Source organism: Anolis sagrei, chromosome 1, assembly GCF_037176765.1.
Source record: "Anolis sagrei isolate rAnoSag1 chromosome 1, rAnoSag1.mat, whole genome shotgun sequence".
Taxonomy (NCBI): Eukaryota; Metazoa; Chordata; class Lepidosauria; order Squamata; family Dactyloidae; genus Anolis; species Anolis sagrei.
In genome coordinates, this window is record NC_090021.1 from 313,844,683 (window position 1) to 313,870,522 (window position 25,840).

Consider the following 25,840-nt stretch of genomic DNA (forward strand, 5'->3'; position numbering starts at 1 on the left):
TCCTCTTTTGACAGGAAGGTTTTTCTCCTAGAACCATATCATCCACTAACTGGTGCCTGGCATAGAGTCATAGAATAATAGAGTTGGAAGAGACTATGTGGGCCATCTCGTCCAACCTCCCTGTCATGCAGGAAAAACACAATAAACTATACCAACTTTGAATTTTAACAATTATAAACCAAGGTAGGAGGTCCATATAATCATTCAACACAAAAACATCAAGCCCTTTTCATTTCAGCTGTATCCCTCTGCATTTCTAGTAAAGAAATTGTGGGCAGCTGAACTGCAAAGAGTTCTATTTAAGGACCTAAAAGCTGAAAGAAAGAAAGAAAGAAAGAAAGAAAGAAAGAAAGAACCTACAAGACTCATTTATGTCTAAACAATATTTTAATCCAGACTAGAGAATAACCATTGAATTTTCCAGTTTTATCTACATGTTGATTCATTATTCAACAATTGATTGAATGGGTCTTTTCTAGTTGGATCAAACCTTATTGGGTCCATTGACTGGTTCTAGTAAGAGACTTATATGATACAACAGAAAAAGAAATAGAAGAGGAAAATCCTGGGGAAGAACTTACCCCTAAAGGAGGTAAACCTTCGACTACATTCTTCTTCCCCGAAAGTAGTTCAGATACAGGCCTCTTCTTTACAGAATCCTTCCGCACTCTGTACCTTGCACACATTGTTAGATCAGATTCAGATACAGATGGGGTCAACATCCCATCACCTCTCCTCTGTACTTGAGTGTCAGCCATGATGTGAGTGGGGATCACATCTTTTACCCTCTTCTCGGTCTCTGTAATATGTAGCTTAGGTTCATGGATATGTAAAGGTCCAGGAGAGGGAGCAATGGAACTGTAAGGATAGTTCAATAAGGATTCAGGAGGGTAACAACCCATGACAGAAGGAAGCTGGGATTTCCCATCAATGAATGGGGAGAGTGCTGTGTTTGTCTTGCTATCTTCTTCAAAGTCCTCCTCTTCCTCGCTGCTATGAATCAGCATGGTGGCATCTGAAAGAGACTTCTTATGCCCATAATTCACATTTTCTTCTTGTTCCTCATTTTCCTCTTGCTTTGTTCTTTCCAGGAAAACGGTGGGCTGGGATCCAGCGGGGACCACCCTTGTCAGGGCTACATCTGCAGCTGAGGCTGACATGGTCCTCTCTTTCATCCTCATGGCCTCAAAGCTGTGGGCCAAACCAGCAATTTCAATACTGTTCCTCTTCTGCAACTGAGCATGCCTGGCCGATGTCAAAGGCTCGCTCACTTCCTGGAGGGAATGTGCAACCGGTAAACTGTCTTCCTGAAATGTCTGGACTGAGTGATGAACTCGTCGGGTGATGAGGTCAGGGTTGCTGCTGCTGATATAGAGGTGTCGGGAGAGGTCCGGGGTGCTGTTGGCTGGTCTAGGATAGGGATAAGGAGGAGGAGGGCGATATACTTGCGTCTTCATGATGTTTGGTGCAGGATAATCTTGAGCCTGTAACTGAACATTTGTCAGTTCAGGAACACTGACAGCTCCAACAACCAGACGCCGTTCAGCAGGATAGGGGTATGGGGTTTGGCTATGGAAACTGTAATTTAGATTAAATGGGTAGTGCCCAGAATGAGGTGAAGTAAAATTAGCATGCTCTCGAATTTCAGGCTGGCTATACACCATAGCATCGGGCCTACTGTAGGCATATGAATTGCCAATGTTGAGGTTTCTCATGGAATGACTCTGCTTGTCTGAATGTATCATTCCCCGGTTAAGCTGCTTCATGACAGTCTCATAATCTGGGGTAGGCCGATAAGAAGGTGGTATAAGGGCACTGTGCCGATGCGACGGGACATAATCAGATCTGAGGACGTCACTGCCAGTAATGCTTGGATTGGAGGACATGGGTGATGGCTGCATATAGTGCTGTGGGTTATTCAGGGAGTTTGTACTGTGAGCGCTGTAGACGCTGCCGTTGCGGATTCTGCCATTATAATCATGCGGTGCTCTATCCAGGCTGGTCTGAGAGTGGCAATAATAGCCATTCTGATTATTCCCATAGAGATTATCTGAAATACATGTGACCATCAATTTACAAACAGGAAAAAGACACACAATGGCTATTGTCAAAGTGTCAGCTTTCTGCCTCACCAATGTGATTCTGAATAAGGAACAGAACTTTCTGAATCAACAAACAAATCCCTGGCAACTTCACTGTCATCAACAAAGAATTTTAAGTATTCTATATTTTAACTGTGAGCTAACCTACACATAGCAGAAGATATTTAACACTGTACCAACCAGAATACACCCAGTCTAAGCTGGTTTTGGAAACTAGGGGTCTGGTTAATATTTGAATGACACTAGGAATCTCCAGGCAGGACTAAGAACAAATCTTGCCTGAGCTCCTGGAGAATCAGCTGTCAGTCACAGGCAATAGTTTTGGTCTAGATGTGACTATTATCTTCTTTAGTATGAAGGAAGTTCCTACATAGATAAAAGTAAGGGTTTTCCCCTGACATTAAGTCCAGTTGTGTCCAACGCAAGAGCACCAACTCTTGGTGCTCATCTGCTTTTTTAAGCCGAAGAGCCGGCATTGTCCATAGCCACCTTCAAGGTCATGTGACTGGCATGACTGCATGGAGCACCTTTACCTTCCCACCGGAGAGATACCTATTGATCTACTCACATTTGCATGTTTTCGAACTGCTACGTTGGCAGAAGCTGGGGCTAACAGCGGGAACTTATTACACTCCCAGATTTGGACCTGTGACCAGTAATTTCAGAAGCTCAGCACTTTAACCCACTGTGCCACCGGGGGCTCCTACATACTGACACAATAAACATCTCTTTGTCTTGTTCTATGGGGGATGAAATTAGGAAAGGGGCCACTGCCTGCTCTTGACTTTATTAATTTGAGCAAGGACATTTTGAAATAGAGACTTTCTGGGAATCTTTTCAGGTTTGTTTCAATGTGAATACGATCCTCTGTGAGTCAGGAACACAGCTTTATCAGTGAGTCTTTTTTAAACTTAACCTTTCCTTTTCTGCACTACCATGCACTACAAAATTTCAGCTTGAAATAGTCTATCAAAGAAGCAAATTGAAGGTTTTTTCAAATATAAATGCAGTGCAGGAAGTGATAGTGAGGGAAGTTCAGAACCAGGGAGAGACTGATAAATCCCTCGTTCGTTTCAACTCTCTAGGAGATTTTTCAGCTGAAGTGAAGATCAAATACTTCTGATAACAATAATAATAAAAGGCTCCTAGTTTTCCCCCCAAGCCTAACAGTGAAGAGAGTACGTATGGCAGAATGAGGGTATCCTTTAGTTCTGCCCAACTCTGGCACAAAGATCCCAGAAGAGTACTTTAGAGAGAATGAAGTCATATGAAGGTTTCCCATCCCTGTGCCACATGTCGGTGAAAGTTCTCCAGTGATATTTTCTTCTGTATGTTCACTGAGTTACCTCTATTTTCTTCAACAGTTACCACTTGACAATGCACACCAAGAGAAAATATCATGGTTATAGAGACCATAAAACTCTGGATGGGAAAGATCCTGAAAAGTAACTCTCAGCCAAAACAGACAAGATAGACTAGAGGGTCAGACAGCTACAGACTTCTACTGTTAAACTTGGTTCTACATGAAAGGGTCACACATAGGCAGCACCCAGAAACTGGTTGGTCTGAGGGCCCTTCCACACAGACCTATATCCCAGAATATCAAGGCAGAAAATCCCACATTATCTGAGTGTGGACTCAGATAAGCCAGCTCAAAGCAGAAATGTGGGATTTTCTGCCTTGATATTCTGGGATATGGGGCTGTGTGGAAGGGACCTGAGACTTACTTCTTATTAATAACCAGTAAGCAAAATGGGTTCTCAGCTACTTCCAATTTTGGAAAATACATCCTCACAATAAAAACCTTTAATTTTCCTGAACAAACTGAATATTTACCTTGTGAAGATGTATATGGCTCTGCGAAGTGTCCGTTGTAGTGTAACTGAGGTGGGGCTGGCGTCATCATATAAGGTTGTGGTTTGGGCTGCTATAAAAATATTGTTGAAGTAAGTGGGAGAAGTTGATAATGGAATCATAGAAGATTCTAAATCTTCATTGCACTTTGGATACTCGGAGGGATCCCAATGAACCTTGCAATGCTTTTGCAAACTTCTTAGCATCTCTGACCATAAGGCAAGAGGTACAATAGTGCACACCAATTGACAGACATAAATGAAAACTCTTCAACCTTCACAGTTGGAGAGGTCCTTGTGTGTCTACATGCACATTCTAACTCTGTGCATGCAAGTGAAATGCTCAAGCAGGAAGCCTACATTTTGACCAAAAAAGTCAACCAGATCTTGATTAGCCATATTTGAATGTTAATAGAACAGAGGTTGTGGCACCTGCCAAATAGCTGATTAACAGTATCTACATTAATTAAGAGTAGCTAATATAGGAAATCGAACAATTTGACAATGGAACTGGACAAGGCTTGATAATAATGAGGCGCTGTTTTTATTGCTTTTGTGGTGTTTTATATTGTTTAATGTTTTAATCTGTATTATGTTTTTATATGTACTGATTTGTTGGAAACCGCCTTGAGTCACCGATTGGCTGAGAAAGGCGGTATACAAATACAATAAATAAATAAATAAATAAATAAATAAAATACATTAAGCTAATGAGCCTTCAGTAGCCAATTCCTGACTATTATGAAGGAATCAATCGCTTTTTGTGGAAAACCTGAATTAGATAAAGAATTAGGACCGTGCAAAACAACTAGCCTCATACTTCTCATGATTAAGAACCTAATGAGGGACTGATTTGTTGCAAACATAGTTTGTATGATTTTAGGAAATGGATGTGATTGTCCTCTCAGGAAAAAGTGTCTGAGAGAAGGAGTACAAGCCTTATACAAGGAATTAACCCTCCAAAGACAGAGTTGCAGTAAAGTATATTGATGCTAATGATGGCTTCCTTTCCTATTAGGGTTCCTCCTAGTTGCCTCTCATGGATCACATTTCTGTTCATGTCCTGATTTTAAACCTACCGTAACTACCACATGTGATGCTCCATCATCTTTCTTACGAGTTTTCCTCAGAGGCAACTGCTTTCATCATTGTGTAAAAATAATGTTAGCTAGGTTCTTGTGGGTTTTTTCGGGCTATAGAGCCATGTTCTAGAGGCATTTCTCCTGACGTTTCGCCTGCATCTATGGCAAGCATCCTCAGAGGTAGTGAGGTCTGTTGGAATTAGGACAATGGGTTTATATATCTGTGGAATGGCTGGGGTGGGGCAAGGAGCTCTTCCCTGCTGCAGTTAGGTGTGAATGTTTAGCTGATCACCTTCATTAGCATTTGAAGGCCTGCCTGAGCCTGGGAAAATCTGTTGCTGGGAGGTGTTAATCTGTGCCTGGTTTTTTCCTCTCTGTTGTTTAGCTGTTATAATTTTAGAGTTTTTTAATACTGGTAGCCAGATTTTGTTCATTTTCATGGTCTCTTCCTTTCTGTTGAAATTGTCCACATGCTTGTGGATTTCAATGGCTTCTCTGTGTAGTCTGACATGGTGGTTGTTGGTGTGGTCCAGCATTTCTGTGTTCTCAAATAATATGCTATGTCCAGGCTGGTTCTTATTGTGTTCTTATTGTAATGACTAATGACCCAAAAACAGGGCTCAAAAAGGATAGGTTTTGGACTATAACTCCTGTGCTAGCTTGGGGATTCTGGGGTTGTAGTCAAAAGTACACTTTTCAAGACTTGCTTGAAGGTATAATAAGGAATTTGTTATATTTTCAATTCTTACTCTTCTCTTTCTTTTTCCATCTAAATAATATAGAATAGAACAATATGCAGTTGCAAGTATTGGCAGCTCAAGGTCTTTTTTTTTTTTTTTGAACTCTAAAAAAACATAGGTACCAGTGCTCCTTCCCTATGGTCAAAGCCATTTCCAAGACCTCAATTAGCCACTGTATTCTGATTTATAAGGAAGGATCTAAGTCCAAATCTGTATGCTTTAATTAAGCTTATTGTGCAGCTTTAGGCAAAGCCTTTTCTCTTACTGCAGTTCTCTCTTGGCAAAATGAGGATATTATCATGTATAGAACTAAAAAGATGTAAGAAAACAAAAGTTTATCTAGTTCAGTATTCCGTTCCTACAGTATCCAAGAGAACAGTACCTAGACATGCATGTTTTCTGCAAATTGGTATTCAAAGAATGGTAACATGCTTCAGCACATTAAATGTGCCAGTATTACAAATATTTATATATATTTAAAGTATATTTAAAGTGGCACCACAGTTAAGAAAGGGTGTGTAACGATTTTGTTAGCACAGCATAGCAAACTATTTCAAAATCTGACATTCATGTGCTGCAAGCTTCATTGCGAAAGGCTAGGTGTTCCTAGAAACCTCAGATTAAAATTGTATGAATTTATTTGAAGGAGTTGTGTAATTGTTGCAACACTGCTCAAAGACAGGGAGAAGACTACATCTGAGAAAAAAAATTCAATTTATTTTGGGTGCAGTCTATTCTCTAACTGTTGAGAAGACAGTAGATATTCTCACATGCTGTTAATCTCTAGGAAACTGCTAGAAGATAGCTCCTCTATTAAAAGCACTAGGCTAGGTTTTCAGACGTTAACTTAGAAGTTCTTTCACTGTTCTTTTTAGAAGGGTAGACTGCCTGCCATAAATGAAGCGAGGAATGATTGAGAGAGAAACTCTAATCTCTTGATTCATGGAAGTGACAGAAACAACTCTTCTATCAATTTGAACTATTTAAATACTGAGCTTTAGTCCAACTATTTATTTATTTACTATATTTATACACCCGGGGGGGGGGGGCGCTGAAGGTGGTTTATAACATACTAATGGCAAAAATTCAATGCCAACATACATGTGGTAGAAAAAAATCATACTAAACACAAACATGTAACTATAAATTAAATCATTAAACCATTAAAATGAGACATAACAACATTTAAAATTAAAAAGCATTAAAATATAGTATAAATGTTAAAATAACGTAATCCAAAAATCATACATTGTAGTCATTTCAATTGTCATTGCACATCTTTCCTTATTATTCTTTGCACTGTATTAATTTACTGGCCAAAGACTTGATCTCATAACCACATCTCTGTTATCTTTCTAAAGACCAGGAGGGAGGGCACTGATCTAATCTCACTGGAGAGAGAGTTCCAGAGCCAAGGAGCCACCACTGAGAAGGCTCTGTCCCTCGTTGCCACCAACTGCACTAGGCAATTATTCAGAAGTAAAAATATATAGACAACCCACCATCTATTATTTAAACAATGTATATCCATTATGTTTCTTTGATTTTCTTGCTCACATTAATATATAATATCCAAAAACAAACCAAGAAATAAGAAGCAGTTGAAAGCTGGAGACCTTACCAGAGACAGCCTGGATGATGATCGCCTCCTAACTGGATTGACTGTCACTGTATGAGCTTGTCTACAAAGCAAAGGTAAATGAAAAGGTGAAAAAATACAGATTTGCAGTGATAGTAAGAGAGTGGTATCAGATTCATATTATTATTATTATTATTATTATTATTATTATTATTATTGATACCCCACTTTATCTTCTCCAAAGGGGACTCAAAGTGGTTTAACATAAAAGCATCAGCATAACCATTTAAAATATACAAATATACAAACATTAAAACAGGATATTAGAAATACATTGTTCAACAGTACTTATTATCTAAAGTTTTTAGAAATTCATCCTTAGTATTCTGAACTCTTAAATTAATTGCTATACTGGAAACTTATCTTCTTATAAACAAAGGCAGAAGTCTCCACAGAGAGAGAGTATATGCACTCATGTACACACATCACACACACAAGCAAATTCAAGGGGAATGCAACCCCCTTTTCATATTTCTTTTTCTCCACCAGCAAAAAGCCTGCATGTATTACAATGGCATTAGGAGTTCTAAGAGATTCCCAGAAATATACTCAAATGAATGCAGTGCAGTCAGCCCTGCATATCTACAGATTCTTTATCCATGGATTCAAGCATCCATTCCAGAAAAAAGTTCCAACAGCAAACCTTGATGTTGTCATTTTACCACACAATTGTATATAATAAGACATTCTATTTTATACAGCCTCCAGTAAATTCCCTCCAGAGCACCTACTTGTACCATCGCTAGCAAGTGAAGCTAGAGTTCTAACAAAGTATTTGTCGAACCACAACTGGTGAATCTCCAAGCAAACTTTTTTTTGCCTGGTTATTTTTTTAGATGCACTGATCAGACACTTCAAGAGATGGCTTTCTATTTCCATGGAGGCATAACCACAAATGGCATGAAGCTTGGTCTGTACTGTAGAACATAATAATGTTGGACTATAGTGTGGAGGGGACTGCAACCTAGAGTAGACCCATCCACACAAACCCTAAAGCACTGGTCTGCTTTTGTTTTTGCAGTATCTCAAATGTTGTCTTGTCTTCCACTGACTCAAAATGTTGACATGGTCATGCACAGAGAAACACTTCAAGGTGGTTATTCTACCATATGTTCAACATCACGTGGAGGAAAACGGAGGCAAATAAACATTGTTCCCATCCTGAAATTTTATTCTGAATGCTAAACTGCATTTAATCAAGTCACTTCAAAGTCTATACTTGGAAATATTATTTTTGGATCACTGTAGTCATATTGGCTGGGTGATTCTGGAAATTGCAGTTCCCCAAAGAAACCTTTCCAGCTTCTGATCAGGGTAGGGTAAGAGCAGCCCTGCCTCAAATAAGTACAGGAATAGTACAAATACCTAACATGCAAAGAACACAGAAGGAAAGAAAGAGAATGTTTTCTGGCTCACCCTTTGGGTAGAGAAGGACGAGAAAGGATTGGAAAGCGTGGAAAGGAAAGAATGAGGAAAGATTTCTGAGAGCCTTCCTCAGGCGGAGAATCGGGGGAATCTCTAAAGACAAGGTACATGCAGACAAAATGGAGGCAATGAAATAGCACATTGAAAAAGAAAGGATGTTGGTTACAACAGAGGAGACATTTGAAGTCCATTTTCCAGTGGACATTTGAAAGGTGCTCTTTTAATGTGGTCATGACCATATGCTCCTTTTTATACTACAGAATGAAAACATAAACTTGCTTCTATACAAAGTTTCTGTTAATCTAAGACAGGGATGCAACAGAAGTGGTTTCTGAGGTAGCTTTTATGTTTGGCCAGCAGGCATGAGTTAGGCAAGATTCTCCACTGCTATTCCATAAATATATATTCTAATCCACACAGCTAATAAGAAAACATGTTAGCAAACTATGTTAAAGAAACTGAAAGACAAACAAAACTACAGAAACTTTCACCATATCTCATGAATTCAAGGAAGTGTGCTGCTTTGTTTGGCTGTTGGTTTGTTTTGAGAGGTTGAGCCAAAGTTTGAAACATAGTACACTTTTGCTACCACAACGTGACAAAAGGGTAAATGCACGGTGTTTGCTATGCAATATTAAGGACCAATAATCCAGTATTTCTGTAAAATGATATGAAACTCAAAGGCAACTCAGAGCTGTGAACCTCTGTTTCAGGATACCTGAACCAAAGGACTTGTTTATGAAAATTACTCAGATAACAAAGGGCAGTAACTGACCAAACTGAAACTGACCAAATAGCCATGGAAAAGAAATAGAACTGCTTCCCACTACACAAGCGTCACTCCATCCCAATGCCTGGTTCCATCTCTGTGTGGCCCATCTATTGTATGTACACTTTCATGTGGTTCCTTTGCAAGTTATTTTATTTCCCAAGTTTCCTATTCCCACAACACAAAGAAGCCCATGGCATCACATGCCGGTTCAGGATTAAATCCACGGTTGTAATTATTTTCTTCCCCTTTTATATAATTAAATTCAAATTATATAGCTGGAAATTTAATCATTTTGAAAACTTTCTAATGCCTTGTTGGATGGTTTTAATGTGCTGGACCCAAAGATGCTCTTCCACTTAAACAAGACCCATTCCCAACTTAGAAAAAGAGCATAATGTGAGAAAAGCGACCACAAATTTCAAAGAGTTTCTCCATCTACACAAATCCTTTCTTATATAATTTGTCACATATTTTAATAGAATATGCATTACAGATGTTATAATCCTTATTCATTTTTTCTTAGCCTCTAATGGAGCCTCTGATACACTGTTCTAATGAATAGTGTGAATACTAACTGTTGAATAAGACTTCCAAAAAGCACTAATGTATACTTTGCCTACTATTCCATTTTTTAATCCAACCCATTATTTCCAGGTTCTGCTCCAAAACAAAGAATTACATGGGTTCTTATTTGAGCAAAACTCTTTCCTAGAGAAATAAGTAGCAGTCTTAGGATAATGCACCTGCTTAACTTGGAAATCACAATGTTAGAGTTCATATGGAGAAATTCTATAGTAGTGTTGTACTTACAGGCTACATTTATTTAGTCTATAAAATTTGTGCCTGGCCACACACATTCTCCACACGTATTTTGCCGTCTCCATGTCTTCCTGTTGAACAAAAGAGATAAGTGTAAGAGAAAGCTGGAAAGATGCTAGGTAAAACCCATAGATATTTGGTAACAATTTCCTATTGGGTTGACCAGCAGAGAGGAGGACAATCCAGCTCAGTTATCCCATCCACTGGACATGCCCACAAACCCCTCAAAACCAATGTGGACATATTCATAAAAATCAAATCTATGAACAACACAAATGCCTACAATATGTGGACCAGAGTTATCTAAGGTCTTGTCTACACTTCAAACCAGTATTGAAAAAAGAGGTTTTACTATGCAGATGATTATATAGGAAATCCTGGCATCTGTTTGAGGCCAAGGTGGTGATTACATAAACCATAAAGCACTGGTGCACATTTAAGGGCTTTCTTTCATGCACTTTTGTGGGAGTTTGTTGTCTGACCACCACAATTTGAAGTTAGCTTAAGTGAAATTTTAAATGGTGCTTCTCTGGTCTCCATAACTTTAGAGAATGACAAATAAACTTCAAAAACATGTCAGAAAAAATTGTATCACAACAAGACCACAAATTGAATATATTGCAAGGAGTTAACTGCTGCTTATCTAATTAAAAAATAATGACTACATTATGCTCAGTAGTTACAAGATGATAAGATGGACTTCAAAACTGCTAAGGAGTCACATTTATAGTGGTAAATGACTGAATGTGACCCCCAAAATCTTACGTTTGAAGTCTGGTGGCACCATGACCAAAGGGTTTCCAAATGCTAGGAAACAATGTTTGCAGGGTTCTCCCAATCTCAAGATGCCTTGGAACAAGCAACTGCAGCAGAACCTTAAGAGGTTTCTCCAGAGGCCTTTTCATGATACAATCTGAGACTAGGAGTCGGCTGCAAATGTCATTTCTGAGTACCTCATCTCCAGCTCTTCTTAAATGCTTTGGTTGGGGTGCTGCCAGGTTGAAAGGGAAGGTTTTACAGGCGGCACTCTGAGATGTAACAATATTGTAGCCCCATCATGTAATGTTATGTTAATAGTGCATGGCTTCAGTGAACATTTTAAAATGTATGTTAAATGTTCTCTTCTAAATATCGGACAAATAATTTGGTGTAAATGCCTTATACAAAACTGCCTTAAAATCATAAAAGCAAAAGCTCACTCACTTACAGTTTGGAACTGAATAGTCTCTTCTTTATTTGCCAGCTCTAGTGCAAAAAAGGACTTGTTGTGGGACATATTTGCAATGTCATGCCACCTAAAGAGAGGATGGGAAAAGATACACATTCTCAAGGACTCACAAATTACTGCAGTGTCACTGCATGCAAACAAGAGATAATATGAACTTGTCCTAATACCTGTATTTATTCGAGTATAACGAACCACTGATTGTAATGTTCACCTCAATTTTGAAGATGCACATTGCAAAAAAAAAATTAGTTGTCCAATGCAATGCACAGTTTCCCCTTGCCTGTCAGTCATTCTGCTGCCTGCCTTGAAATAGCCAATAGGCAAAGGGAAGCCGTGTCCTTCCATTAGGCCTGATGAACAGGCAGAAGTTTCCCACAGCTTTAGTGGAGGTTTTGAAGGCCTTGTGAATGAGGCCAGTTGGGAAGCCATGAGAGTTAGGCAACCACAGCCTAATGGTGGAACAGGTTTATGTGTGCGATTCTAATGCACCATTGAATCTAATGTGCACCACGTTCACGTTTTGGGTTATGTAATTTAGCCAAAAAAGGTAAGCATTAGATTCTAGTAAATATTCTATTTTCTCTTCTTGTTCCTGCCATACATCAAGGGAACCACTGACCGCATAGGGAAACTGATGAGGAAACATAACATACAAACTACTTACAGACCCACCAAGAAAATCCAACAAATGCTACATTCAGCAAAGGACAAGAGGGATCCTCTCACCTCTGCAGGAGTCTACCGTGTACCATGCAGCTGTGGACAAGTCTACATAGGGACCACCAAACGCAGCGCCCAGACACGCATCAAGGAACATGAAAGGCACTGCAGACTACTCCAACCAGAGAAATCAGCCATAGCAGAGCACCTGATGAACCAACCTGGACACAGCATATTATTTGAGAACACAGAAGTGCTGGACCACTCGCACAACCACCATGTCAGACTACACAGAGAAGCCATTGAAATCCACAAGCATGTGGACAATTTCAACAGAAAGGAAAAACCATGAAAATGAACAAAATCTGGCTACCAGTATTAAAAAACTCAAAAATTACAGCAGAAAAACAACAGAGGGGAAACAAACAGGCACATGAAATCACCCTCAACAAAAGATTCCCCCCAGGCGCTACCAAGCCATTGAATGCAAATCAAGGTGATCAGCTGAAACATTCACAGCTAGCCCCAGCAAACAAAAGTCCTTTGTCTCACCCTGGTCATTCCACAGATATATAAACCAATTTTTCCTAGTTCCAACAGACCTCATTACCTCTGAGGATGCTTGCCATAGATGCAGGCGAAACGTCAGGAGAAAAATTGCCTCCAGAACATGGCCATATAGCCCGGAAAAACCTACAACAACCCATTCTATTTTCTATATATTTCTAGAAATTCTCAGCCACATTTTAAGCTTTCAGTTCAGTTGTCTAATTATTTGGTTAGGCTGTTTGCTTTTGGGACATGCTTCCAACTGGATACAGGGAGTCAAAAATACATTTAAGTAATAATCACCATATGAAATAACAAATACATTACCAGCATGTATCTCAAGTCAACAGTATGGCAATATCCTCACATTTTGTAAAAAGCCCTGTCCTTTGTTTCATGCTCTGTTCTAGGCAGCTTCAAAATGAGAGAAATCAATCTTCCCTCTGATTGTACACATTCAAGTTGTTGCAAATGCATTCATGAAAACAAGTGTTTGAATATGCCACTTTATTTGGGAAATAAACTCACCTAAAAATGACAGGAGGCCGGCCATTTTTGTGCTTCACAAAGATTCCATCAAGACAAGCTCCGATGAAAATATCACTTCCTTGACTATCCTGAATAGTAACCAGAGAGAATGAAAACACTTGAGAGACTAACAAGCGTACCACTATTCTACTACTGAAAGATATATGTTTTATTGTTTTCAAGTGCATGTTTATATACCTTTTGTTTATAATAATATAATGCAGTACAGAAAACTCACAGCAACCCATAATACACTTTATTTATATTCTGCTTTACACCCCCCCCCCCCCGAGGGACTTGGAGCGGATTAGTTTTACATATTTAAGGCAAACATTCAATGCCTTTTTACACAGTAAACAACAACATACAATACACAGAGAGAGGTAAGACCTTCCCGTTCCATCTTCGACATCTGGTGGTGATGCTCAACTCTGGCTATGGGGAGATGCTCTTATTCCATTTTTCCATGCCAAGGAGCCTGTTGTCCATAGACTTCTCCGATTGTTTTGCTGACATGTCTGCATTGGTTGCCCTTTTACCTTCCCACCAAGGCAGTACTTATTGATCTACTCACATTACATGCTTTTGACCTGTTAGGTAGGCAGAAGCTAGAACTGACAGCTGGGAGCTCACCCCAACTCACAGCTTCAAACTGTTAACCCTATCGTCAGCAGATTTTCTGCAGCTAGCGGTTTAACCCACTTGCTACTGCAGCCCCACTGTTTGTGACAATGATCACCTTTCTATATTCACCCCAGAACATAAATGAACAGCAGGCTTAGAAATATCATTTGTTGCATCATTTGCCATTTAAATCCCAAATTCATTATTTTAATTTTAGCTTCTAAAACTGTAGTAGTAAACTTGAAAACCAATGAATGTTTTTTTCTTATTGTATGGTGATATTAGGAACCTATATATTTGGCCTCAGCAGTACAATATATGTATGTATGCATGCATGGATATGAACATATCTGTCTGTCAAACCTGCCAAATTAAAAATCTTGACTATTTTAGTTGTTGAATTAGGCATGCTAAATTGAGATCCAATGTCTGCTTTCTGGTGTGGCATCTTAGAATTCTGCTGAACAATAGAAACATTCAAATATGTCATGCTTGTAAGTCACACATCAGAATGCCTCTCCCCAAATCAGCTATGAATATATATTTCAAACATTTTTTAAGAAAATGCAAACAGAAAAAACACAATCCTGGTAAATTAGCAAGTTTATGGATGAAACCTAATTTTACCTTGGCAGGATAGCTCTCTTCCCCATAACCATCCATTCTCTCAACCTCTTGCATATATAACATCTCTGCATCAGGTGGCAGGAGCCCCCTTTAAAAACAAATGTATAATTCCATTTACTAACTGCTTAATATAAACATATTTACAGAGCAATATTTTATTGCTGCAAATGCTTGGGACCAGCTTGAAGAACCTTTATGGTCTCTCTTCTTCTGCTCCAAGACCTATTAAGGATTAAAGTTACATGAACTTTATCTCAGAACCAATCTGGCAATCCTAAACCTAGGACAATGTGATGTATAATGGAAATAACTCTACTGGAGCAAAATAATAATCCATCGACATCTCCTAGAGCACAGCTTCTTCAACTGTGGGTCACAAGCCCAAAAGGGATCCCAGTAGCTCAATATTGGTGTCAGGAAAAATTGGCAACAGTAAAAGGTTTCTGAATGCCACAAAGACATTTACATGAATCTGTTAGCAACAACAAACAGTAAACTATGCAGAAAATTATTCAACTGTACTCCACAAAAAAGAAAAATCAGCTTGTTTAGCAAGCCTTGCAAATGCTGATTTATTATCAGTAAATGTTTAGTACGCCTATTTTATATACTCATATACCCAGGGTTGTATAGAAATTTCTCGCATGGAAAAGGTTCAAGAAGTTCGGTATTAGAGGTCTACATATTCTTTATCCCTGCTTTATCCCACTCTTAAAGAAGAAGGTATCTGTGCTCTTCAAATCCTCTTCCTGATTTGATCCTCATACTGTAGTTAGCACAAACCAAGTGTTATGCAGCAGCCCAAAAGTTACAAATGTATAATTTTACAACACAAATTCACCATTCATATCTGAAATAATGTCACAATTTCAGATCTATTACCTGTACTTCTGATGAAGTAAGGCCACTTTCTGGGTTGCTTCTTCCAGGATTTTCTCATCTTGTAACCAACCCTGGAGAATCAAACATAAGCTATGAGCTTTACTCCATACAAATTAGCAACATTCAAATTGTGCTTTACTAAATGCAATAAATAAATAAACTTTTAAAAGTGTTATATGCAGTAATGCATCCCTTAATTTAAAGGAACCTGCAGTATTATGTACAAGATTATCAGGGATCAATTTATACACAACCTGCTCCACATAACTTTAACAGAAACAATACCAACTATAATGACCTGTCTTTGTGGCCACATCTTCCCCTACAAACCCACACGATCTCTGAAATCTTCTGGGGAGGTTATCCTCTCCCTCCCACCCCTATCCCAGGCATGGTTGGTGGGGACAAGAGAAAGGGCCTTCTGGGTCGTAGCCCCCGGCTCTGGAACTCCCTCACGAGGAAGATTAGGCTAGCACCCTTCCTGCCCACTTTCCGCAAGGATCTAAAGATGTGGATGTTCCGCTGTGCTTTTGGTCAGACAATTCCTTAGATAACTGCCCCATCTAGGACCCATCCAAGAGGGCTGCCTTATTTTGATGAAGCAACATTGTGCATAAATCCGTCTCCTACCTTGTCAAAAGCCATTTGTGTTTCCTGACATGAAAGTCTGTATGAAATCCCCCACAGGTGCATCAATTTCTTGCATTAAAAAACATCAGTTATGTGCTGTTCAACATATTAAAAATATCCCTTTCGAGAACATAATAGCTACCCTAGATGAACATGGGAAGGAGGGAAATTGAAAGTTCCATGCAGTTCTGGGACTCTTGTTGTCTTAAGGGTTGTTAAATCTTGTTTCATTGCTTAAGGTATTTCTACCCCAGGGGTCCTTTCACACTACACAATTATAATTCCATATAATTCAATGTTAATTGCAATGACTGCATTCTATGAAATCATGGGATTTGTGGTTTAAAGAGGCACTGTGCTTGCTCTCTGGCTGAGAATTCCAAATCTCTCTCCCTCAATCGAATATTCCAGGATTCTGTAGGATGGTAGAATTAACTGTGGAAGGAGACCAGGCTTCAAGCAAAACTCAAGACTACTTACACAAGCAAGTTATAATAAAAATGTAAGTGAAAGGCTATCATAAAACCACAAATAAGAAACAATGACTTGTTGGAAGCCGTTAATCTCCTCCCTTCAGGACAAAATGGTTCCTGAGTTGCTCCAAGGTTATAGTAGAAAGAAGAATAACTACTTTGGCTAGAAGATGGATTTAGATGGTCAGTAGGTTTCTATATAACCCATATACCATTGACACTGTAGAATCATAGCAGTTAGGCATGGCTTCATTTTATGTAAACCTGTGATCTGTAGTTTATTTGTGATACCAGAGCTTTCTGATACGCCTCACAAAATTACAGAATGTTATAATTCCACAGTATTGAACCATGGCAGTTAAGGTGGTGTCAAATTCTTATATTTCTGTAGTATGGATACACTTCATACTCAGGTTGTTCCTGATGTAACAGAAGCTCTATATGCTCTAAATATACCTTACATTCTGCTGTGTTTCAGTAATCAGTTTTATTTCACATGAGATGGAATGTCAGAATGACAGAGATGGAGGTGGGGTATTTTAATTTTCTCCAGTTTTAATGGAGTTTTGAATCATTATACAGGGTTAGTCAAAATGCATAGGCCAATAAGCCATTCAATTGAATGGCTTATTGGCCTATGCATTTTGACTAACCCTGTATTTATATATAATGCCGTATCCAAAACAATAAAAATCCAAAGACTTTGGTTAAAGAAGTAGAAGAAATCAGAGTAAATAGCATTCTTATTCTGAAAACTATTTTTTAAAGCAACTATAAAACTTTGAGTTATTTCTTTTGAATCCTGAAGCAACCTTAAATAAAGCAAAAAGTAAAACACTATGCCTATTGATTTCAAAGCCTAAATAGTGATATCCGTAACCACATGCATAACCTCCTCACTTTGAAAAACGTTTATCTCTCCAACTCTAAAACAATTTCTAAAAAATAGAATACAAATTGCAGGACAAGAAACTGGATCATTCTTACCACAGGGAATAAGGCAAATCTTTGTAAAAACTCCTGTGATTCATACTGGTCATAATCTCCAAAATCAGCTGAGGAATGAAGAGAAGACAGATAGGAATTAAACGTTTATAATACTTTAAAAGGGATTCTCTCAGAGCGAATAACAACAGGGCATTATTCAAAGAATGAGCAACGGACCACATATTAATCTGCAACATGAATTCAGGTGTTTCCTATGCCACAGAAGTCCCAAAAGTGACATAATATATAAAACATGGTTATGAGTGCATGTTGGTTTTTCACCAAGAAATTGGATTTTAGAAAGCCAAGATATTTTATATTCTACCTAAAATGCACAAAATGCAACCAGAAAAGAACTTCTGTATTGAAGTGCTATAAATAAAGAGCCAGGCAAGGCTATATAAAAATAGGATAGAATGCTGTTATACAAATAACTTATTCCTCAGATATCAGCAAATATCAGTCTTGGCTGATCTTTCCCAACACAGAAGATGATCATTTTTAAGAAATAAAGTGAGGCTTAACGTGCTATCAGAACTGGTCACATTGATGATTCATCTTTAAAGCTGAGCTCTTTACTGACCTAAAGCATTTATACCAGAGTGCTATAAAGTTCAGTGGATACGTATCAACATTTCACAGATGAGAATAGAAGCGCCTTTATAACATCCCTCCTCTTAAACTACAGACCACTACAGATCATACTTGGCTGACAGGTTCTCTACATTTAGACCACACCAGCTTCCTATCTGTTGATTTAATAGACAAGGGGATCTTCAATCATTTGTTTGAAGATAAATCAAGAAAATATCAGTATTGTCTATAATGCTATTAGAGCTCAATGTACACCTACATTCTGCACTGTGCAAAATGACACTAAGGCTGACCTTTGATGTTTGTGTCTCTTATCATTAAAGCATGGTGAACCCTGCTTATTACTTGGATGGTGTACTACCCATGAATCCCAGAAACTACAGAATAAATTTCAGAGGAAGACACTGGCAAAACCACTTCTGAGTATTGCCTAAGAATAATTATATGAAATTAATGGCATCATCATAAGGTGATAGGTGATTTGAAGACTGACAAACACACATATCAATATAAGGACCTAGGATTTGAAAATGGGGAAGGGAATGGTGGCAGGGAGAGTTATAGAGCTTTTAAACCAGCATGGGAATTGTATTCCAGAAAGTAAAAAATCCAAACCTTTCAATGAGGTCCACATCTTACTAGAGGGACCCCTAAGACTACCAGACTGAGTCCTTGCTCAGTGTATCTGTTCACCTGACCTCATCAAAGAAGTAAGCAAGCAGTGACAAGGAAAGAGCAAGAGCCTTCACTCTTCACTTTCCTTTTTGTTTTCGCAGAAATCATAGTGACAGTGGCTATAAAAATTAGGACCACACAGGCATTAAATAGTCTCCCTGAAAGCTGGAAAATCCGAGACTCCATACTTTCTGTATACAATCGTCCCTCCACATTTGTCGGTTTAACTTTTGTGAACTGATTATTTGCTTATTTGTTTGCTCTAGGAATCTCCAGTGAAACTATATAGTCAACTTATCTAATGTTGGAAATAGCAACCTTCATCAAGCTGCCACAAATAATTTGTTTTGTATATGATTCTGTTTGCTTACTGTATTGTATATGTATGTTTTGGTATGCTGCTTTCCTTTATGCTTTTTGAGATTGTGGGAGGGGCTGCAGACCACATGAACAGATCTGAGACTACTCTTTGCTCAGACTCCATTAGAGCTCAGACTCCAGAGATGCTGTAGACTTTGGACTGTTAAGATCATAAGAAAGATACCCTGTGTTATCTGCACAGATAAACTACTTTAAATTCTATTTGTAACTGGATTGACAAGTTATGCTGAATAAATGACAGTTGTGAGTAAACCAGATATGTTACTTTTTAACAAAATCTACTTTATTTTTGTCTCTTGAGAGCATGATACAGAAACAAGATATTTTATGGGAGAGTAGATGTTTTTGAGCACTGATAAGAACACTTCTTAAGACCCGCTATGTTTTGTACACTGGCACAATCTCTGTTCCTAACAGATCACAGAAAACTAGGTTATCAGTATAACAACTGGAAAACCAAATTGCATGTGGATATATACCACTAAATATAAGATTTTACTCGAACAGGGTTTTAACTCTTCTCTGGAAGATCATACTTTTTAAAAAAGGTTATGATTTTCAAATGGTTGTGAATGCTATTTTTTCTCCAAAATGTTATGGAGATTTTGGTTTTCCAAAAGGTTATGGTCTCTAAAAGGTCATTTCCAAAATCTAGGAGTCTCTAGGTCCCTCAGTACAACTATATGGTCAGTGGCCAGTGGAAGTCAACCAGAGTCACTCTGGAAGACCTAGAAATCTTTAGAGAGGTGTTCTCTCAAGTAACCCCCCTCCAGCAATGTCTTTATATATGTTTTTCCCACATGAACCCTGTGCCCCTAAAGCCTAAACATGAAGAGACAGAATACATCTGCAACCTGCTCATCATTTGACTGCTGGAGACTTTGGGAGAAGGAGTTAAGCCTATAGAATGAGAACAAAATCCCACTAGGGAATTCCTCTAGTAGCCCATACTAATAACATTTTAAATGGCATCCTTGAAAAGCACAAATTATAGATACAAGAGAAATAATGAGTTACCAGGGGCAGGTAATTAAAAAATCCCATTTACCCAGGAGAGATAGCATTAATTGCAACATACAGGCAATTTTTGCATTTGTGGAGCCACAATGCCAGAACTGACTGAATATTGCAATTTGAAGTCATGAAAAGTCTATTTGGCTTTCCCGTGTAGTGTGTTAGCTAAATGAGAGTTCCTAGAAACTTTCATGAGTAATTGACAATATGCTGATATTTTCCACCTCACATTGTTTCAGGCAAGCCTTTGGGGCCTTAGAAAGCCCAAGAACCATTGAGCCCCCCCACCGCCCCCCCCCCCAAAGAAAGCTTTGGGTGGTATACCTTGCCCTCTTTACTATAGAAAAATAGAAAGGGTCTTTATTTTATCAGGATTTACTAATTTAGTTTATATCAAAGGATAAAATGATAAAAAGAATTCAACATAAAATAAAACTAAGCTAATAAGATTCACACTCCTTTATGAGATATGCAATGATAAATCAGTTGCAAAATATAATCAATAAGTATGTTGGGTAAACAGAGAGGTTTCTGGCACTGAGTTGAAGCTGCTGTGTGCCAGTTGGGCTTAGGGAAAGGCATGCTACACCAAAATACTCCCACATTCTTTGCCTACTACATGAGTTTTGGAATACAACTAATTATGAAGCCTATATGCAACTTCCTAGATTAGATCCCACCTGCTTATGAACATCAAAGTTGTTAAAATACTATTATGTATGCGAGTTTCCCATTAGCATCTGGCTGGCCACCGTAGGAATCAAATACCTGACTACATAGACCTTTGGTGTGATCCAGCTGGGCTCTTGTGTTCTTAATCAAAAGGAGAGGACTGCCAACAGGAAAACTTTAAAAAGCTTTAAAAAGAAGTAGCAGTTTGTGTTGTACGGTTTAGCTCTCGCTTGGGTTTCCTGTAATTATATTTGCTATTTTCCAAGAAACACAAGAGAAATAGCTTGTTATATGTATTGACTGTTACTGTTTTGGTTCAAGAAGAGGCCACACATAAATTTACTATAAATGGCATGGAAGAAAATCCGAAGATTGCAAGAACGAAAGAATAATTCTAAGGTTTTAAAGTATACTACCCTTCAATGTGCCAAACATACTGAAAGAACAAGTACACTATTCAAAGGCATTTCTGAAAATAACAGCAATTTCCAGCAGTCAGAGGAGTCATTTTGCCATTACTCTCTGAAACACTCATAGCAAGGTTTGAACTTTTACTCCCTGGAAAGCACTTTTACTACAAGTAGTTACCCTGCATTAATAAAGAGATAACTGGTTTTTAATGGCTCAAAGTGGTACAAAGAAACCACATGTTTCTTACAGAGATCTCCAAAATATATTTTTCATATACCTGAAGTGGAAAAAGAATACTTCAGTAATGAAGTATAGAGATCTTGCAGGCACACAAATCAGGTGTAGTTTTAAAACAAAATTAGATTTATTTAGCACTACCAATGTGCTTTTTATTTTATTTTTTACAAAAATGAACACTTATTTTTTTCAATATACTGTAGTCATATAACTACAGACAGTAAGTATGTACTGTTAGTAATGATTATAATGTTAAACAGCTCAATGCACATCAAAGGTACTCTCAATCAAAAGTGATATTCACACTTCAGAGAAAAAGAAAACCCAAGAAAACAGGACCGATAATCTATGGCTAACACCCAGCTTGAAATGTGAAGACCCAGGGGGGAAACATATAGCAAATTTTGGCAGATAAAATCAATCCTGAAAGATGAAAATTCTACTCCTACTCGTTATATTAACAGGTGTGACAATAGCAACATGACAAATGCCTGGAAATCACTACTCTCTACTTGGGCTACAACAAAACTCCCAACATCCTAGAGGTGTAAATAGGGGAGGAAATGACATAAAATGTCTGTTATAAATCTAACAATTTCCTTATCTTAATTTCAGCATAACAATAGCACAAGTGCTAAGTTTTAGAGCATCAGATCAAAATGTGTGTGTATTATGTCAGGAAGTCATTCAATCCTTTGGAAATGCCATAACTGACCCCCATTTCTCCACTATTTCATTTTTAAAACCTAATGTAAATGAACTCAATGACTGGAGCCACAGGGGGAGAATAACATACAATTTGAAGCATTTAAGTCAGTGGTTCTCAACCTGTGGGTCCCCAGGTGTTTTGGCCTACAGCTCCCAGAAATCCCAGCCAGTTTATCAGCTGTGAATTGAAGGCCCAACTATCTGGAGACCAACAGATTGAGAAACACTGATCTAAGCTAACATCAAGATCTATGGAAGACCTGCTCACAGTATTTCTCTCTTTTGCAACAGGCACGTGTGGATATGCTTATATGAGTATGTCTAGCCATACAAAACTGTCATGGTCCAGTGGATTAACTTGTTACACAGATTACTACTAACTCACATAGCTATAAGGCAACCATGCCAGCTTGCCCACCAACAATTGTGGCTTTTTGTTTTGGGAAGACTGGATATAATGGGTTCCAGATTCATTTAATTCTGTGATTCAGCAAAATATAATAAACTCTTCTTCTGATGCTGCTGCTTCTGATAATGATGATGATACAACAGCTTTTAGGAAGTTCCTGACATAATTACTATTCTAAACTCAAAAAAGAAAAGAAAAGACACAATTATACTAAAAACTATGATGCTGAAGAAATTGGACACAAGTTCTACATGGTCTGTACAACACTGCAGGTAAAGTAGTAAGCTTGGACAATCCACTACCAGACTCAATTCAGGTAACATAAATTTTAGCAAGGATATCTCAGCCTAGCTTATCTCAAGAGTTGCTGTGGTATCAACACTCGGAAGGGAAACCATAACAATGAATGAAGAATAAAAGCTAAAGGCTATTCCCCTCATGTCCTTTTTGTTGGCTTCCCACAGACATCTGAACACCCACTTTTGTGGGAAACAGGATACTGGATTAGTTAAGAATTTTGATGCAGCCCAGCACTTCTTATTTTCTGTTACTCTTGTTCTTATCTGTTCAATAGGAAGTACTAAGAACAACTTTGTGAAATAGAACCTTAGTAGTCCAGATACTACAGGTCATAGTAAGGAATGCATTCAACCAACAACACAAGTTTCCCACTCTTAAAGTCAGCCATAAATGATTGCAACTGCATTAAGTTACCTTGAACAGCTAAGCCAGCCAGATGAACCGCTTGCTCAAATGTGCAAGGAATGTTTCCTTCTAAGATATCTTTCTTCAATTGAAGATAATACTGGTATCTATGGAAAAAGAACATGTGTTTGTTTTTCCACCACTGCTGATTCATGACAACAGAGAAACCTACAAATGTTCCGAAGCCTAGGAATATATATGGAGAGTAGATGTATAAAACGTATTCCCCTGAAAGCCACCAATTTAGATTATAAACAACCTTTTGCTGATAGAATGCCATAAGGCTCTGTGTACATTGAAATACTCTACCTATATCATACTGGTAGGATACACATGCCATGCATTCTTACTCACCTGGTAATCTCCTGCTGAAGCTGGGAGACAGAAGGCACATAAAAAACCACCCCAAAGAATACAGTTGGCTCTAATGCATATTTATCCAGTTGCTTTTTCAATGGTTTGTCAAGGTCTATCCACCGGCGCTGGTTCTGCTTGTTGAAATACCAAAGGCTAAAATAGGTGATCTAAAAGGAGAAAACATAAAAAGGGGAAATGAGGAATGATGAGTATTCAGAAATAAAACCTGGCAAATTTTGCAGTAAGGAAGATATACATACTACATAAACTAATCTTAGGGCTTGTCTACACTGACCCTATATAATAGTTTCATCCAGAAGTCAGATCTGGATATCCTAATGACATCCAGGGACTTCTGGTCTGTAATGTATGGTAAAACAGAGTTAACAATCTAGTCCAACCTCTTGATGTATAAAGGAAATTCAGAACTAGAGAATGTTCATCAACATCTATCAGCCTGTCTGAAGACTGCCAGCAAGGTAAGGCCCACCACTCTAACAGGTAGCACGTTCCACTTTTGGCTGGTTTGACTTGATAACTGGGGTTCCCAATTTTTTTTTCACAGATCCCTTATCTTTTTCAGTCTGAAAATGTCAGGGATTGAACCTGGGATCTTGTGCATACAAAACATGTGCGGGACCATTGATCTGAATTCCTTTTCAAAAAGACACAACTGTGCATTCCCTTGTGTGAATTTTTAACACGCTAAAGCAAACACAACTGCCCTAAACTAATCTCTTTTCAGAGAAAATATCTGAAACCAAAAAATCCCCACATCACTGTCTAGGGGCCCTTCCAGACAGGCCTTATATCCCAGGATCTGATCCCAGGTTTTCTGTTTATCCCAGATTATGAGGCAGTATGAACCCATATAATACAATTTAAAGCTGAAAACCTGAGCCAGATCCTGGGATATAGGGCCTATCTGGAAGGGCCCTTCAAGAGTACAAGTGGTTTCAAATCTAAGGGAGATGATTTCCATCCTCTTCTGTAATTCAACAGGAAAAACCAAAAAGGATACGGTTCCCATTCACTCCTCTCGATGTCACTGCCATGGGCAAAAACTGTATGCTAAGTATTACTTCCTAAGTAATACTTAGATTACCATCTGACTGATTTTGTTGTTTTACTGCCTGTACCTAAATACCTCAAAGGCACCTGATCGTGTCTGATCTTGGAAGCCAAACAGGGTTTGATTTGGTCAGTACTCGAGGGGAGTTTGCCAAGGAATGCCATGAGCTGGAGGCTATATTTCATAGGAAAGCAATGGCAAACTTCCTCTGAATAAATCTGGTCAAGAAATCTCAATCTTAAGTCTAAGGCCCCTTCCACACAGCTGAATCAAATCCCACATTTACTGCTTTGAAGTGGAATATATGGCAATTTGGACTAAGATAACCCAGGTCACAGCAGATATTTTGGGATAAATGTTGTAAACCGCAATGAGTCGCCGTTTTAGGCTGAGATATTAGCGGTATACAAGTGTACTAAATAAATAAATAAATTTTCTGCCTTGATATTCTGGGTTACATGGCTGTGTGGAAGGGTCCTAAGACAACTTGAAGGCACACAATAACCAACAGTCTTGTTGTGAGATTCTCCAGACAATGGACAATATATAAATAATTTCTCAAAGAAACAAATAAGGTCTCCATCAGATTGAGTTGAATCTTCCCTTTCTAAACCTGCGTGCTCTTATCAATCTAAACAGATGAAAAGTTTTCCAACAATCTGTTCCACAATAGCTGGTTATGTTTTCTCTAGCCACAGGACTGTAAAACTGGCAAGCAGTATTTAAAGGAAGTCTGTCAAATGCTCTTTTTCTCCATAAATATGTACTAGAGTTGATATGCTCCCAACTAAAACAGTGGAATGGACTTTCTTGGCATGTGGTACATTTGATCCCTCCGACCTACTAATGGGATATACCCAAAAGACTGCTAACTTCGAGTAGTGGCATCATAAAAGTAGTTTTCTTAGAAACAAAGGCATGAGAATCATATATTTTCTTCTTTAGCTCAATCACACACCCAGATAATTTTCAGAACACAACTCCA

At 38.4% G+C, this 25,840-nt stretch overlaps 1 protein-coding gene across 6 annotated transcripts in view; it reads right to left on the bottom strand.

Moving 5' to 3' along the window:
* PTPN21 (protein tyrosine phosphatase non-receptor type 21) overlaps positions 1–25,840 on the bottom strand; it is a 66,824-nt gene that overhangs the window by 11,229 nt on the left and 29,755 nt on the right. For 2 of the 6 annotated variants that reach the window (XM_060757038.2, XM_060757055.2), the window contains exons 3-14: positions 23,781–23,950; positions 23,436–23,533; positions 17,621–17,688; positions 15,531–15,601; positions 14,649–14,736; positions 13,398–13,486; positions 11,640–11,727; positions 10,424–10,503; positions 8,833–8,934; positions 7,399–7,459; positions 3,939–4,029; positions 582–2,050 (exon numbers count right to left, since the gene is read on the bottom strand). In XM_060757038.2, the coding sequence (XP_060613021.2) occupies positions 582–2,050; positions 3,939–4,029; positions 7,399–7,459; positions 8,833–8,934; positions 10,424–10,503; positions 11,640–11,727; positions 13,398–13,486; positions 14,649–14,736; positions 15,531–15,601; positions 17,621–17,688; positions 23,436–23,533; positions 23,781–23,950 (2,475 nt within the window). The remainder of the gene's footprint in view (positions 1–581; positions 2,051–3,938; positions 4,030–7,398; positions 7,460–8,832; positions 8,935–10,423; positions 10,504–11,639; positions 11,728–13,397; positions 13,487–14,648; positions 14,737–15,530; positions 15,602–17,620; positions 17,689–23,435; positions 23,534–23,780; positions 23,951–25,840) is intronic. The other 4 variants (XM_060757073.2, XM_060757084.2, XM_060757047.2 and 1 more) reach the window with 3 other exon arrangements.